Consider the following 17,471-nt stretch of genomic DNA (forward strand, 5'->3'; position numbering starts at 1 on the left):
AGCCTCGACCACAAGCATCGACCAATCGGAGGGCGTAAAGAAGAGCGACGTGCCCACCCACCCCGCTCCGCGTTGCCTGGAGGCCCTGTGGACGTAAGCAAATAAGAAGGAAACTGGGCGTTGAAAGAGTGGCGCTGATTAGCGGATCTGGAATCGCCTGGATGAAAACCCACTTGTGATTCGTCGTAAGTAGATCAAAGCCCCTGTGGGCTGGAACTGGCCGGACAGTGAGGTGTGAGTAGGGGACCTGGGAGAAGGAGAGCCAGGTGAGGGGGAGGTGGGAAAAGTGGGGGCGGCTGAGAAGGGAGAATGGCGGAGGCTGGGGCTGAGGAGTGTGGAAGAAAGCGTGGGTGGGTGGCTGTGCTTGGACTCTCAGAGCACCCTTACCCTTAGCGTAGATCTGGACCCGAGGCCCGGTGGCTAATAAATACTTAATTGGGAAATTAATTAGGAAAGAAGGAATGGTTTAATTTTCATGCTCCTAAGAAAGTGAAATGTCAGTGCCTGATTCCAATACCTTGTGATCGAGACCTTCATCTTTCCAGTCTGGGAGGTAGCTGAGCGAACATTCTTCAAATGAGACCTGGGGGCGAGGTTTTCCTGCGCCAGTTTGAACCAGCTACAGGGCTGGGGAGAGACGCTAGAGCCCTGGTTCCTGGGTTATTGACGCTCCAGCACTAGGGTGCTGCTGTCCGGAGAGCCCATGGTGATGCAGCTAATAGTCGCTATGGTACCTTCAAGTCCAAACACCACCCAGGAAAGGAGGTGGGAGGACGAGATCTGGATCCATCGATCCCCTTTTTCTCTCAGTGCGTTGAGATGATGTCATATGGATGACATTTAGGTAGCTCCACGATTGATCTTTCCCAGACTTGCGTTCTACTTAATTACAAAGGTGAGAGCATTATCCTAATATATTAAAATTAAAGCCATAGTGGAATGTTTAATGTAGAAAAATAAATGATCCCCCCCCCCCCCCCCGCATTATAGTTGAAGGTTTGGAAGGCTATAAAGGAAAGGGAAAAGGAATCCTCGAAGAAGGGCCATTCACCCCTGTAATCCCTGTTTTCTGCCTTCAAGGGCTTGAGCCAGTGACAGTCCAGGAATGGGTGAACTACCTATCTCCCACCACCAGCAGCACTAGGGCCAAGTTACCCTCTATGGAATCCACATTTGTATTGAACTGTAAGTCATCTTGTAATGGCCATTATTATTCTCACACATGATTGACAGCGGTGGTGAACAGTGTATTTTTAATCTATAAGGCTGTACATGCAGGGGTCAGGCACCTTAACGTATGCCTCTCTGTTTTCTCTGAGAGCTGCATGAAAGGGTATGAAGAACCAATGGTAAATGAATGAGGACTGCACTCTATGTACCTCTAAAAGTTTTGGGCAATCTCTTTCCAAAGAAGGACCTCACAACATGAGCACAGAGGGGGGAAATTGGCCTCATAACTGTTCTGCTGGTCAGCTACTAAACAGGGTGTTCAAATAGAGACATTATTTTATTCTGATTCTAGTCTACCTGCTTTAAATGCCATAGACTTAGGTAAATGGACTTTGGAAACCAGGTTGGCTAAACCATCCATTCTCCAGGTTTGAAAAAGTCCTGGACATTAATCAAAAACACCATGGTTTTAATCATTTTGCATATTTATAATACATATTTTATTACAAGCATTAGTCCCACGCTGAATTTAACAATATAAAATGACTAGATGTTCACTCCTTTCCCATAACAGCACTCTATATGCTATATCCAGCCTTTCCTTCCCAAGCTTAGTGTGAAAATGTATAGATTGGTTATAAAGTGATGAACCTCATTCTTATTTAAAAAAAATTTTTTTTAATCTTTATTTTTGAGAGAGCGAGAGAGGCAGAGTGCGAGTGGGGGAAGGGCAGAGAGAGAGGGAGACACAGAATCCCAAGCAGGCTCCAGACTCCGAGCCATTAGCACAGAGCCCAAACCAGGGCTAGAACCTACGAACCCTGAGATCATGACCTGAGCCAAAGTCAGATGCTTAACTGACCAAGCCACCCAGGCACCCTGTGATGAACCTCATTCCTATAAGAACTTGGGGATATTTATCTCCTTACTTTAAAGCCATGTCCTATATGGACCCCAATGTCTCATGAACATTTAAGCTTCCATGGGGGATTGAAGCACAATGTTTCTAATAGAACCAGCTTCGGCTACCACTTGCCCTGTATTCTAGGTGTTAGAGTGGGTCCAAGTTTTACAGGTTATTTGTGCAATATCCAAAACAGCAGCAATTAAACTTAACTAGTTACCTTGTTAGGGTAGTACAAGTCAGCTCAGTCAAACAAGCAGGAAACCTGAGTCTTCTCTAACACCTTTTCTCTCCACCCCTTTCCATTTTCACAGGTAAGGCAGGAGTCCAGATCCGCATCATCCCTTACCCAGAGAGTCCCCTATTGGTCACTAATCTCTGGTCTCTGAGTTCGATTCATATTCACTGAGCCACCAGCTACCTGGTTAAAAATTAAGAATTATTTCAAAAATTTCATAAACAGACAATCACACTGGGTAGTATAATGAATACCTATGCCCTATTAACTGGATTAACAAACATTAACATTTGGGCACCTCGGCTTCAGTTTTTTCTTTGAAATAAATAAAACATCCCAGATTTAATCCTCAGATCCCTTTTGTTCTCTTTTCTGGCCCCATTTACCTTCCTCCCTTCTTCCCTCCCAGAGGCAAACATTCTTTTGAAATTGTTGTACATCATTCATGCCCATGTATTTGTATTTCTGTGGTATATCTGTACATTATAAATGATATAAATTGCTTTTTTTAATTTTAAAAATACAAGTAGTGTCATACTGTGGGCTTCATTTTGTAATTTGCTTTTATTACTCAACATTAAAAAAATTTTTTTTTAATGCTTACTTATTTTTGAGAGAGAGAGAGGGAGAGAGATTGTGAGCGGGGAAGGGGCAGAGAGGGATACAGAGAATACCAAGCAGGCTCCGCACCATCAGCACAGAGCCCAACATGGGGCTTGAACCCACGAACCGCGAGATCATGACCTGAGCCAAGATCAGTTGGACGTTTAACCAACTGAGCCACCCTGGCGCCCCTCAACATTGTTTTTGAGATATGTTCATATCAATACAGATAGCCAAGTTCATTTATTCTAAGTGTTTCTTATGAGTATAATGTTGTATCCGTTCTTATGAGTGTAACATCATATCCATTCCCTTATTGGTGGACACTTAACGTTTTTTCAGATGTTTTGCTATTATGAAAAAAGCTGCAATAAACATCCCTGTACATGTCTCTTAATGCAAGAATTTTTCTAGAACAGTGGTTCTCCAAGGGGATGGTACTGCCCTGTTGGTCATTTTGGAATTTGTGAGAGCATACTTGGTTATAATTGTGATTTTGGCGGCATTACTGGGGTTTACAGAGCAGGGTGGGATGCTAGATGTTCTGCAGTGAAGAACTGTCCTGCATCCTGCACAATTTTTGAGTGTCCCACAGGGTAGCCATTTATAATCTGAGCCTAGAGCCTAACTCCATTTTTCATATAAACATTATATATATATGTATATATATATATACACATATATATATATATATATATTTTTTTTTTTTTGGCACAGCTTGCTATAGTAAAATTTCCAGGAATGCAACTCAAATGTAAATCAAGGGGAAATTATACTTACTTGTGTTTTGGAACTTTAACAAGAGTTGTTCATCACTTGAGAAGATCGCATAACCGAAGGCAGCCCAGCTCGTGGTATTTGAGTTGCCATACAACACACCTGCATGAGCCTGCATTTGTAGCTTTTGCGTTCGTGGCGATTCTAAGTTTAGGTGCAAGCATCTGACTGCTGTACTTCATTATGTATTCTAGTGTAGTCAGCCTGAACATTTGTATATTTAAACATATGCTGCTTTATTATGAATTACTTTCCATTTAAAATTGGCTCGTATAGGATATAAAGTAGAGGTCGAGTATTACTCTTTTCTGATTGGATAATCATTTGTCCCAACACCATCTATGAAATCCTTTACCTGCTGAAGCCAAGCCGACTCTGTCCTGTACAAAGTTCTCATAAATACACGGATCTGTTTCTGGATTCTCTATTTTATTCCGCTGATCCATGTGTCTTTATGCCATATCACACTGTTTTAATTACCTTGGTTTTATAATGTGTCTTGCGGCAGTTGGTAACAAGAAAGGCAAGTCTCCATCCTAGTTCTCAAAATTGTTTTCGCTATTCTTGGGCTTTTGCTCTTCCATATGAATTGAGGATCCGTTTTCAAGTTCCATGAGTTCCACAAAAATTTATTTTGAGATTTTGGTTAGAACTGCATTGAATTGATATTGAGACCTTTTAATATTGAACCATTCTGTCCAGGAAGGTAGGTTATTTCTCTGTTCAGGTCTGTTTTGTTAGTCTCCTAGGGCCTTTAAAAATATATACCTTTTAATAAAGTTGAACAATTTTTGCTGTAAAAACCATACACACCTTTTTTTGGATTTATTCCTACTTATACACACACATATCTTTCTATTACAAAAGTTTCAAATACATTCAAAAGTATAAAAAATATTAGAGCCAACACTTGTGTACTCATGATCCAGCTTCAACAATTCCCCCACGACCAGTCTTATTTCATGTTACCCTCCCCTCCCCTCCTCTCCCTGGATAATTATGAAGTTCCCAGACACAATTTTCTGTTCTCTGTGTTATGTGTATGTATGTATGTGTGTATGTGTGTGTGTGTGTATATGTATATGTATATATATAAATGTGGTCACATGGCTAAAAGATGGTGATAGATAGATATAAAGATGGTGAGATATATATATATATCTTTATATATATATATATATATATATATATATATATACATATATATATATCTTTTAGCCATGTGACCACAATGTCACCACAGTTTAACAAATAAATAATTATTCCCTAATACCATTGACTATCCAGATACTGGTCAGATTTCCCAAGTTGTGACATTTGGCTTGTTTGAGTCAGGGTTCTAATTTCTCCATGTCTTTGTCAACACTTGGTGGTGTTGCCTCCTCCAGAACAAAAAGATAATAGATGATTTAATTTTGAACTGTCCTTTCTCATCCTCCACACAACTGTTGACAAATATTTTAGCTCTACCTTTTTTTTTTTATTATTGAAGTATAATTGGCCTACAATGTTATATTAGTTTCAGGTATACAATGTATTGAATCACTGTGACTTATTTATTTCATACTGGGAGTTTGTAGCTCCCCAGCCATTCTGGTGGCTATCTAGAGGGTTTGCAATTTGGTTTTCATTTGCAAGTTCCTAATGACTAATGTGATTGAGCACCTTTTCACACATTCATGGGCTGTTCGTATATCCACTTTAAGTTTCTGAGAGAGAGATACTAAAATCTCCACTAAATTTGTGGGTCTGTCCATTTATTGCAGTGGTTTTGGCTTTATATATTTTGAGGCTTTGTTTGAGATTCACATTTGTCCTGAGTTGTATCTATTCACTATGCTCTTTGTGAATATTGCTATTAATACCTTTCAAAGCTTCCCATTCTATTTTGCTCAGTACTCATTGTTTCAGATTTTTTTTAATTGTGGTTAAAAAAACACATAAAATTTACCATCTTAACCATTTTTAAACGTTCAATTAAGTAGTCTTAAGTATATTCACGTTGTTGTGCAACAGATCTCTAGAACTTTTTCATTTTACAGAACTGAAATTCTATATCCATTGAACATCACCCCATTTCCCCTGTCCCCTTGTTTTTCTTTTGTTTGTATTTGCTTTTTCAATCTGTTTAGTAGCAGCCTTTGCTTTCCTTGCAAAGAGCTGGTTTAAAAAAAAAAAATCTAAGGGCACCTGGATGGCTCAGTTGGTTAAGCATCTGACTCTTGATTTCAGCTCAGTTCATCTCATGATTTGTGGGATCTTAATCCCCTTCATCTATTTCACCCACCCTCCACCTACCTCCCCTAAGGCAACCACCAGTTTGTTCTCTGTATTTAAGAGTCTGGTTTTTTTGTTTGTTCACTTGTTTTGTTTGTTCAGTTCCACATATGATGACATTATATGTTATTTGTCTTTCTCTAGTTTATTTCACTTAGCATAATGCTCTCTAGCTTCATCCATGTTGTTGCAAATGGCAAGATTTAATTCTTTTTTATGGCTGAGTAATATTCCAGTGTCTGTGTGTGTGTGTGTGTGTGTGTGTGTGTGTGTGTGTGTGTGTATCACATCTTCTTTATCCATTCATCTATTGATGGACACTTAGGTTGCTTCCATATTTTGGCTACTGTAAATAAATGCTGCAATAAACATATGGGTGCATGTATCATTTCAAATTAGTGTTTCCATTTTTTTTGGGTACATACCCAAATATTAAGTCATATATATAGTCTTTCTTTCTTTCTTTCTTTCTTTTTTCTTTCTTTCTTTCTTTTTTTTAGAGTTTATTTATTTTGAGAGGTGAGGAAAGAGAGAGCATGAGCTGGGGAGGGGGCAAACAGGGGAGAGAGAATCCTAAGTAGGCTCCACAGTGTCAGCCAGAGCCCAAGGTGGGGCTCAATCTCCTGAACCATGAGATCATGACCTGAGCTGAGATCAAACATTGGACACTCAACCAATTGAGCCACCCAAGTGCCCCAGATCATATGATATATCTATTTTTGATTTTTTTGAGGAACCTCTGTGCCATTTTCCACAGTAGTTGTACCAATTTGTTTCACCAATAGTGTATGAGGCTTCCTTTTTATCCACATCCTCACCAACACTTACTATCTCTTGTCTTTTTAATCCCAGCCATTCTGGTTAGTGTGATGTATCTCATTGTGGTTTTGATTTGCATTTCCCTGATGAGTAATGTTGAGCATCTTCTCATGTGTCTGTTGGCCATCTGTAGGTCTTTTTTGGAAAATGTTTCTTCATGTCCTCTACCCATTTTTTTTCTTTCTTAAAAATGATTTTATTTACTTATTTTGAGAGAGAGAGAGAGAGAGAGAAAGAGCATGAGATGGGAAGGGCAGAGAGAGAGGGAGAGGGAGAATCTCAAGCAGGCTTGTTGTCAGTGCAGAGGCCAATGTGGGGCTCAATCTCATGAACCATGAGACCATGACCTGAGCAGAAATCAAGAGTCAGAGGCCTAACTGAGTGAGCCACCCAGGCGCCCCTACCCAGTTTTTAATTAGAGTGGGTTTTTTGGTGTTGAGTTATAGTTCTTTACATGTTTTGGGTATTAACCCTTTATGGGACATATTTGCAAATATCTTCTCCCATTCACTAGGTTGCCTTTTTGTTTTGTTGATAGTTTCCTTTGTTGCATGAAAGCTTTTTATTTTGGTGTAGTCCCAATATTTTCTTTTTGCTTTTGGTTTCCTTGACTGAGGAGACATATCCATAAATATGTTGCTGTTGTTCTTTGTTTTTAACTCTTCAAAAAGTGTGCCCTTCTTATCGTTACAGAAATCTTTACCATCAATATTTCCCAGTATTCTTCTCACCATTACTCCTTACATCTCATGCCTTCTTTCTTGGTTCATTTTCATTCTTGCTCAAGTACACCTATGACAGGTGAGCTCCATTTCAGTCTTTGTATGTCTGAAAACATCTTTATTTTATACCCAGTCTCACAGGAGCCTTGCATGCCGACTTGTGCAGCATCCCTACAGAAAGGTTTCAGTTGTCTCTGCCGGGCTGTTATGGGTTTCTCACTTTTGGACTGGTTTTATGTTGACCTTACTACTTGCGATCCCCATAGCACTTTGGTAGTATGATTTGAACCCCACACCTGCATGTGGTGTGGGATTAGGAATCAGATTCCTCTTGGGTTACTCTTTTTTCATCCATGGCCTGAGGTCCTTGGCCAACTTTCTTCCAACCTAAGTCAGCAGCAGATGTTTTAGTCCCTATTTCAAAGAGAGGTGAGCCCTTTCAGGGCTTAGCTTTAGGCCTTGATCTTTTCTTATTTTTTCAAATTTTTATTTAAATTGTAGTTAGTTAATGGAGCGCCTGGGTGGCTCAGTTGGTTAAGTGTCCCACTCTTGATTTCAGCTCAGGTCATGATCTCAAGGTTCATGAGTTTGAGTCCTGCATCAGGCTCTGCACTAACAATGTGGAGCATGCTTGGGATTCTCTGTCTTCCTCTCTCTCTGCCCCTTCCCCGCTCATGTACACTGTCTTTCTCTCTCTTAAAATAAATAAATATTAAAAAAATAAATTCTAGTTAGTTAACATATAGTGCAATATTGGTTTCAGTAGTAGAATTCAGAGATTCATTACTTACATACAACACCCAGTGCTCATTATAAGAAGTACTCTTTTTCATACCCATCACCCATCTGCCCATCCCCCCACCTCCCTCCATCAACACTCAGTTTGTTCTCTGTCATCAAGAGTCTCTTATGATTTGTGTCTATTTCTCTTTTTTCTCCCCCCCACCATATGTTCATCTGTTTTGTTTCTTAAATTCCACATGTGAATGAAATCTTACGGTATTTGTCTTTCTCTGGCTGACTTATCATTTCACTTAGCATAATGCACTGTAGCTCCATCCATGTTGTTGCAAATGGCAAGATTTCATTCTTTTTGATGGTTGAGTAATATTCCATCACACACACACACACACACACACACACACCACATCTTCTTTATCCATTCATCAGTCAGTGGACATTTGGGCCTTCCCGTAGTTTGGCTATTATCAATAATGCTGTTGATGCCTTCTCTCATTTTCAGTTCTCTGTATCATGGGTCTAAGACTTCATCTGTCTGGGAGAGGACCACTGCAAAAGTCTGCAGCTGGTTTTGGTACCCTGTAGACCTTTGGGCTCAGCTCCTGCTTACACTCAGGCTTTGAATTACACTTTCATTTATAGCACTTAAGGATTTTCCTTTATTGCTTCTGAGCTCCACTGTGTATTGAATTCTTTTTGCTCTATTTTATTAAGCATTTCTATGGGTTCACTGTTGTGTGAGGTACTTTCCTTGTTAGGTCTGTCCAGCATATCGACCAGAAGTTACAGTCATCTTTCTAAAGCTAAGTATGATCCTATCACCCCTTTACTTGATTTCTGTGGACTTGTTAGCACTGCTTCATTTATTCATCCAACAAATATTTCTTGCTCATAACATCAGTGGGGAGAGCTGGGGATACTGTGGTGAGCAAGAAATAACGTCTCTGCCCTCCTGGAGTTCACCATACTGGCTGGAGACACAGAAAGTCAGCCTGTAAACAATAAGTAAAAATGGGAACTACAGTTAGTGAAACGTCCCCTGAAGGAAATAAGGCATGATGGAGAGCAGTTGTTTGGGGGTTATGTTAGCGAGAGCCGACAGGTGAGACCTCTCTGAGGAAGTTACATTTAAAGCTGAAATCAGGAGGATGAGGAGAGGCCAGCCGTGCAAATATTAGAGGGCTTGTTGGGGGCCGGGGGCTAATTCTAGGTAGTGGAACCAGCAAGTACAAGGAGCCAGAGGTGGAGAACACCTGGCAGTTTAGAATTACCGAGATGAAACCATGTGCTCGAATGGGGGGGGGGTGTGCCCCAGTTAGAGAGGCAAGTGGGAGCCCAGCCTCATCTGCTACCACTCCTCTCTCTGCCCACCCCATTCCTACCCGTCATCTTGCCACACTGATTCTTCCCCAAAGGGGTCTGTGTGAAGTCACCTCCCTGGTAAAGCCCTCCTCACTATCTCAGTTCCCACCGTACTTTGTCTCCTATCACAATATGGTGTGGAGAGCTGTTCACATGACGGTGTTCTCCAGGGGGCCTGCAGCTTCTGTCACAAGGTATGTCTTATTTACCCTCATGATCCCCAGACTGTGACACAATGCTTTACGTGGTAGGCACATAATAGATGTTGATTGAATAAGTGTTTGTTTGGTTTTTTGACAGTTCATGCTTAGGGCTTCCTTTCTGATCTTTCCAATGCCTTTATAACAGAACTTCTCATAGATCATAATTTTTGTGGTATTTAGACCATCAGGGTAAGGAAAACCATCAACTGAGGAGGAATTTATTTGCTTAAGATTTGTCTCTGATCCAGAAGGGGAAGATCGGGGGAGGTGCTATAGAATCAGTGGAGTGGGTCCAATGGTGGCCCCTGAAAAGATTGTGCCCACCTCCTAATCCCTGGAAACTGAATGTGACTTTATGTGGAAGAAGGGTCTGCACAGACATAGTTGAGGATCTTGAGGATGAGATCAAACCAGATTCTTCAGGGGGACCCTAAATCCACCACAAGTGTCCTCATAAGGGACAGAAGAGGAGGAGACAGAGACACACAGGAGAAGGCCATGGGAAGACAGAAGCAGAGACTGGAGCCATGCAGCCACAAGCCAAGAAATGCCTGGACCTCCAGAAGCTATAAGAGCCAGGAAGCATTCTGCCCTAGAGCCTTTGGAGAAAGCTGGGCCTGGCTGACACCTTGATTTCAGACTTCTGGCCTCCAGAACTATGAGAGAACAATGTTTTGTTGTAAGCCACTGGTTTGTTAACACATATCCCTTCACCTTATACCTCAGTTACCTCTTCTGTAATGTGGCTATAATAATATCTACCTCAGAAGCCTGCTTCCATGATTAAATGAAATATGTGTGTAAGGTACTTAGCAAACTGTGGATGCTCAAAATAGTGACGGCTCCTCTCTTCATCATCGCTGTCTTCAAGGACTTAGGAGTTTGCTTCCTTTTATGAATAAAAACTCAACCATAGAGTGGGACATTTCTGTCTTGTGACTGGGAAGTCAAAGCTCACACCACAGACTTGGCCTGAGGGCTTCAACTTCCACATTGGCTCCGTAGTGCTTGACTTGAGTCCTGGTGCCTTCACAGCCCTCCGTTAGCATTTTATATCAAGAGCGAGTTCAGCTTGATGCTGTGGGTTGGGGAAGCCAAACTAGAACTCACATACCAAATTTGAAATGACCCACATGGAGCAAAAAGCAACCTCTCTGTCCTCACTGAAAAGAAAGGTTTGGGGATTTTAAATTTCTAATTCCTATTGAGGGATTGGACATTCCCAAAGACCTGTACTGATGCATCCTATCACACCAGTCATCAGAAGTTCATCATAATGAGTTTGGACTTTCTGTATTTGTATTTGTGTTTATATGTGTATTTGTATTTGTTTTTGTCTGAACACCATTATAAAAGCAGGGAGTGTGTGGAAGACAGGCAGTACCTGCACACAGAGGGCAGACACTTTATGGTGGTGGGAAGGCCCCAGGGCTGAGCTGGGGTGCAGTGCTTATGCTTCCTTTCTCCCACAGATGGCTGGCACAGTGCTCGGAGTGGGGGCTGGCGTGTTCATCTTAGCCCTGCTCTGGGTGTTAGTGCTGCTGCTGTGTGTGCTGCTGTCCAGAGCATCTGGTGTAGCGAGGTAAGGCTTTCTCTCCAGCTGAGAGTCCAAGGTAAAAGCAATTAGAAGCGAAATCACTGATGCTTATTAAACATTTAGAATCCAGAAGACCATTTCTGCAATTACTGGCAGTTTGAATGAATTGTATTTTAACCTGTTGTCATAAGCACTGACTGTATTATTGATGCTTTGAAGCAGAGGTGAGAGAAGGGAAGTGGTGTTTTCTAGTTTTCACGGTAGAGGAGATGGGGGGACATGAGAGATGAAAAGGAAATCTGCTTTTGCTGCCTGTGAATTTCTTGGTGTGTGTGTGTGTGTGTGTGTGTGTGTGTGTGTGTGTGTGTGTGTCTTAATTGTTCAGACTTAGGGCACATGCAGGTCCAGTCTTGAGGCTCTAACCTGGGCCTAGGGACACTTCAGGAGCACCAAGGGCTTGGGCTGGTTCTCTCTCGGGCACTGGCCTCAGAACACTGACTTTAACAACGCGATAGAGCTGTGCTCTGGCCAGACAGTATCGGTATGAAGCAGCGAACTATGTGATTTACCAAAGTATTCCAGTCTGAAAACAAACTGAGAGATTGAGAAGAGGGGAGGGCTGCTTTGATTTTTCCTGATTATGACATTTTTTGCAGAGGCAAAAATTGAAACTACCAATTCCCATTCTTAGGAATTGGGAATTATGGGAATAAATAGGAATGAATCCAGCTGGGGACCTGTCTAGAAAGAAGGGCTTTGGGATGAAGGAGAGACCATTTCTAAATTCGCTGGACAGTGTGGACAGCAGGTCTCTAGGCCTTGTTAATAGACTGAAACTTAGAATATTGGCTCCAAGGAAGAGCCAGTCCAGACCTCACTGATTAGAGAGGAATCTGTAAAGCGTGCTTGTGACATTCTGTCTTTTGACCCCAGGTTCTCTGTCATTTTTGTATTCCTCGGTGCTCTAATCATCACATCAGTTCTGCTGGTCTTCCCTCGAGCCAGTGAAGTCCCAGCCCCAGAGGTCGAAATGAAGGTAAAACTATTGGTTTTATTTTGCCCTCCTGAGTTATAACTCTTGCTTCTCTTGGTCTAGACCTCCATCCTGCCCTGAGGTGTTCCCCGATGTCAGGTCGGCCGACATGTGTTAGAAGTGTAAAGTTAAAACAAAGGTGGGGAAAGCCGAGAGGGAGTTTTAAATTCCCCTCTCCTTCCACCCAGACTGAGAATCTCACTCTGATTCCCACGTGCAAGACCACTGGGCAGTTATTTGCCTGATTGGAGCGCATCCCCACTGTGCATCGAGTTGAACAAGCAGTGTGTCCAAAAGCCACCTGATCCTGTGGGGCTGGAGAGGAGGCAGTGAGTTAGGAACAGGAACAGGGCCTGGCCCTGAAATGAAAGCATCCTCATCCTGGTAGTCTGGGCTCAGGAAGTCGGATCCTGGCCAAAGTGTATGCAGCGCCCTCGGGGTTGCCCTCCCCGTGTTTGATTTTCTCCACTTGTGATGTGAAGAGAGTACTTTCCGTAGAGATCAGTGGAGAAAGAGAATTTCTGTGGAAGGCAGTAATTGTAGAGACAGGTGAATTCAGCACTGACAGTAGTCTGGGAGATCAGCTGGCCCTAGTTCCTGGAACACCATCCGCCAGCACCCACCTCTCTAGGGGGCTTGTTAACCTGTCTCTCATAGCCCTTCTCTGGAGACCCCACCTATTCTAGTCCATTCTGGGCTGGGGCTCTGACTTTACCCTCAGATCTTGGTAATGGCATTGACTTCCTACCTCCCATCTACCTTCTAGCACCTCCTCCCAACCCCCCATTTTCATTTTTAAAGTGGTAATAATAATAATAGCTAATATTGTTTAAGGGGTTACTGTGCGTGAGGTTGTTTGCTAAACACGTTGTTTGCATGATCTCACTTAAACCTTAAGACAAGCCTAAATAGTATGAAGTAGGTGCTGTTATTATCCCCATTTTATAGGTAAGGACACTGAGGCTATAAGAGGTTAAAGTAACTTGCCCAAGGTCATACATATATGGGAAGAGGCAGAGCAAGGATTCAAGCTGAGGTCTGTCTGCAAAACCTTCATTGTTGGGGACTCAACAGAATATTGGGGGCCATCCCAGAGAGTTCATGGGTGAGTATTTGACACCAGACAACAGTACACAAAATTATACAACTTCTGAACTAAAATTGGAACACATTTCTAACTCTATCTAGGACTAGTCCTGGCAAAAGGGAGGCAATTTGCTCTGAAAAGTCCAAGGAACCACACAAATTTAAGGAATTATTTCCATACACGTCAGGTGTTTATCAGCATTTGAAAACCACCCTGTCAGTGTAAGTACCACGTGTGGGAGCCAGGAATAGACTCCCACCTCCATTTCCCTGTCTGAAAGGGAGAGAGTGATGAAGGCAACTATATTTCTGGATTGCTGCAGATGTGAATATTCGAAGAAGGACACAGAGCAAACACTGTTTCGAATTTAATTCCTCTATCCTCTGTCATAGGAGTTTCAGACCCACGAGACAAGAATGAGGTTTGAGCAAAATATGTCCGTCAGCATGGCCAGCAGAATTGGTGTTCTCATTTTCAGGTTTTGAGAACCGGCCCCTGCAGCAGCCTGGCTCAATACTGTATCAATAATACATGACCTGGGCCTTCTGCACCCAAGGCCTGCTAATTGGCTAATTAAAAAGTGAAACGTGTCAAACGAGCAAACATGTAGCCCGCAAGAGACTTGTTCAGTACTGGAGCCAAGGTCAAAGTTATGTTAAAGCTGTTTTATCAAACTGACCTTTGTTGTAAGTTGGCTGTTGGGGTAATCTCTGGAGTGGCCCTTTTTTTCTTGGTATCTTTGGATCTCAGCAATCAGAGCAGCGCTAGGACTTGACAGGTACTTTGTGTATTGCCACTGTATTAGTTTCCTATTGCTGCTGTAACAAATCAGCAACTTAGGTTTGCAACACAGATGTACTGTCTTACAGTTCTGTAAGTTAGAAGTCCAGATGCAGCCTCACTGCGCTAAAATCAAGGGGTTGGCAGGGCTGTACTCCTTCCTGGAGGTTCTGGGGAAGAATCTGTTTCTTTGCCCTTCCTAGCTTCTAGAGTCCACCCTTGGCTAGTGGCCCCCTGGCTCCATCTTTAGAACCAGCAAGGTAACATCCCACTGACTCTACTTCCATCTTGACATCTCTTTCTTTGACCTTCTCTTCCACCTCGCTCTTCCATGTTTAAGGACCCATGTGATTAGACCGGGCCCCCTGGATTGGATAACTCAGGCTAATCTCCCTATTTTAAGGTCAGCCAATCAGCAACCTTAATTCCTTTGCCATGTAATCTAACATATTCACCATTTCTGGAGATTAGGATGTAGACATTTTTGGGTCACTATCCTGTCTACCTCCATTGCCTTGCAAGCATTTGGGATTCTATTCCCTTTGGGAAGCTGTGAAATCACCCTGTCATTTGGTTCATATTCCCTCTCCATTAGATCGATAAATTCAGTTGTTTTTTCCTGTCCCAATTTAAGCATTGGGACCATTTGGGTCTGGGGAGAGTAGTGCCCTGGCAGTGGACAGTGGACAAGTGGGCAGAGCCAACTCTGAAGTATAGGTTTTGTCAGCAAAGACCAACAGCTTTGGGGCCTCAACTATGACTGGTTGCCAGACAGCCAACTGTATGATTAGGGCACGTTATTTATCCTGTAAGGATTTTAGTGTCTCAGGCAAAAGGCCATTTAACCTAACCCTTGGAGTACTGGGTTATGAATGTTAGGGTTCAGGACACTTCTGATGAAAATTTTCAAGAATCACCTTTCCATTTTGAAAATGAGCCCTCCTGAAACAGCAGCAGGTTGATGAGTTGGGGGCTTCGATCTTGGATACAGGGGGTTATGCTGTTATATTTTTATATATATTTAAAATTCTCCATAATAAAAAGTTAACAACAACAAAAATGAGACTTTCTAAGACCAAGGAAGCAAGCTTCTCATGAACTCCTTCAGATAACTGATTTCAGAACATAAAAGAGCTCATCTAAGGTCTTTGGAGTGTTTATGAAACCTCCTATATTGAGCCTTTTTTTTCCCCCCCTGTACTTCATTAATCTTTTCTTTATCTTGTATTTCCAGCTCAGGGAGTTATTTCCCAACCATTTACAGAAGAGACTCAGATCAGGATGTTTCTGGAAGTCACAAATACAAACAGACTCTGGGCCCACTCATCAAAGATTTCAGATGAGCACAACCAGGGTGCTGAAGTGATAGTAATTTCCTTTTTGATGTTTCTTTCTGCAGATTGTGGATTCCTTTTTCATTGGCCGCTATGTCCTGCTGGCTTTCCTCACTGCTGTCTTCCTTGGAGGCCTCTTTTTGGTTCTCATTCATCATATCCTGGAGCCAATCTATGCCAAACCACTGCGGTCCTACTGAGCACTATTCAGGAAAGCCAAGACCCTGTTCTGTCCTTCGCTTTTGATGTCATTAATGAGCAGAAAGGTACTGTTCAGAGCCTTGTTTTGACAGCCTTCATGCCTTAAGATCAGAGAAATATCCATTCATGACTAGGATAAATCTCTTGAATCCTGGATTCCAAAAATGGGGTTGCAAAATTGGCCCTGCAGAGGCGATTCTCACCATCTTCCGAGGGATACCGCTATCTTCTTAGCACTTGTTCCTCAGGTTTTCTGTTTCGACAGGGAAATAAAGATAGTGATCTGCTTCTGGTAGATTTTCAATCAAGACATCATTAAGTGGATTTTGGGAAAAGGAGCACTTTGGCTTCCCCTGTCCAGACAGCAGAATCTCATCCTTTTGATAATACACAAGATTCTTAGTTACAAGGTTGGGATCAGTTGGAAAGGAAAGGCACTCCAAGTTCGAAAGCTTATTTTAATGTGATGAGTTGGAAGACTTACCCAGATGTTGGTTGTTGACCAGTGTGCATATGGTGTCACAGAATCTATACAAGCAATGGGTGTCACTTCTCTCTGCTATAATAAAGCAATAAACAACCGAAGGACCGACTTTCACCTCAGACTCTTGGCCAAGACTTTCTCAGTCTATATTCTATATTTCAAGTTTGCTTGGGGATTAGAAGAAGGGTATGGAAATGTTGATTGTTTGTCTTGTTTCTGTGGATCTCTGGATTCTTTCAGGATTTGGTAGCCTTTGTGTGCCTTCTTTAATTACTATAAAGTCCATTTTGGATTATTATCATTTCTTTTCATCTTTGTAGAGCTTTGTAGCTCTTTCTCCAAAGCTGGTAAGAAATGTATGTTCCTAGGAATAGATACAACTTTATGCCTATCTGAAATCCTAGATCACCCAAGATTTGTCATTAAATGGAGGGACTCTGGGCTGTTTCTACTTTGGAAGTCTCTCCTGACTCCCTAGAACTAAATGAAGAAGGATCTTCTGACTTAAAATTAAGAACAAGAAAACAAGTTGGAAGGAGAACTTTGAGCACGTACTTTATGCCAATATGACACTAGTTACCCTGAAACCCAATTTATTTAAATTTTAGGTTTAAAGATTATATATATAATATATATGTTATATATGTAATTATTATAGATTATTATCTATTTTTATCATTCTGTTTTAAAGTAGAAAAAAATTAAGGCTTAAGGAGATGAACTAACTTGCCCAGGCATCATATAACATCCAGTGTGTGTGCCCAGGCGTAACAGACTCCAGGGCCTGTCTCTGGACTGAAAAGAAAACATGCTGAGCTTTGTGGGACTTTGAGAGCTTGAGGAAGTCAGGGCCACATCTCCTTCACTTTCTCTCCTGGATCCTCTTGTCAGTGTAGAGAAGATCCCATCCCACCACCCCAGTGGGGGCTAAGCTCTAAGTTAAAAGAGGAGAGAATGGGTGACTTTTGGGAGTCATGGGCTGGTGAGGGCCAGATATATTTATTTCTGCATTTGAACTGTATCTTATTCAGTTCAGAAAACCTTTGCAGATAAGGCTTTGCCATAGAACCATTCAAAGGAAATCATCTCTTCGTCTAGCCTAGGGCCCACAGGTAAGGAAAGGAGAAATATCCCTCCAACCAGATTGGAGGGGAGAAAGGAGAATGCAAACATATGGAGGGAAGTTGGGCAAGCTGGGA

General features: G+C 42.0%; 1 protein-coding gene across 4 annotated transcripts; it reads left to right on the top strand.

The window, feature by feature from the left end:
* The first annotated feature begins 39 nt into the window (after positions 1-39).
* On the top strand, positions 40-16,386 carry TMEM218 (transmembrane protein 218). 4 transcript variants are annotated; one of them, XM_015074075.3, is made up of 4 exons: positions 40-185; positions 11,289-11,398; positions 12,287-12,389; positions 15,653-16,386. In XM_015074075.3, the coding sequence occupies exons 2-4, from the start codon at positions 11,289-11,291 to the stop codon at positions 15,785-15,787; spliced, it is 348 nt and encodes a 115-aa protein (XP_014929561.1). In that variant the 5' UTR covers positions 40-185; the 3' UTR covers positions 15,788-16,386. The 4 variants fall into 4 exon arrangements, with proteins under 4 accessions (XP_014929561.1, XP_014929560.1, XP_026892656.1 ...); XM_015074074.3 differs by having other exon boundaries at positions 165-266; XM_027036855.2 differs by lacking the exon at positions 40-185 and adding an exon at positions 190-234.
* The last annotated feature ends 1,085 nt before the right edge of the window (positions 16,387-17,471 follow it).

This window comes from Acinonyx jubatus, chromosome D1 (assembly GCF_027475565.1).
Source record: "Acinonyx jubatus isolate Ajub_Pintada_27869175 chromosome D1, VMU_Ajub_asm_v1.0, whole genome shotgun sequence".
In the NCBI taxonomy this organism is placed as follows: Eukaryota; Metazoa; Chordata; class Mammalia; order Carnivora; family Felidae; genus Acinonyx; species Acinonyx jubatus.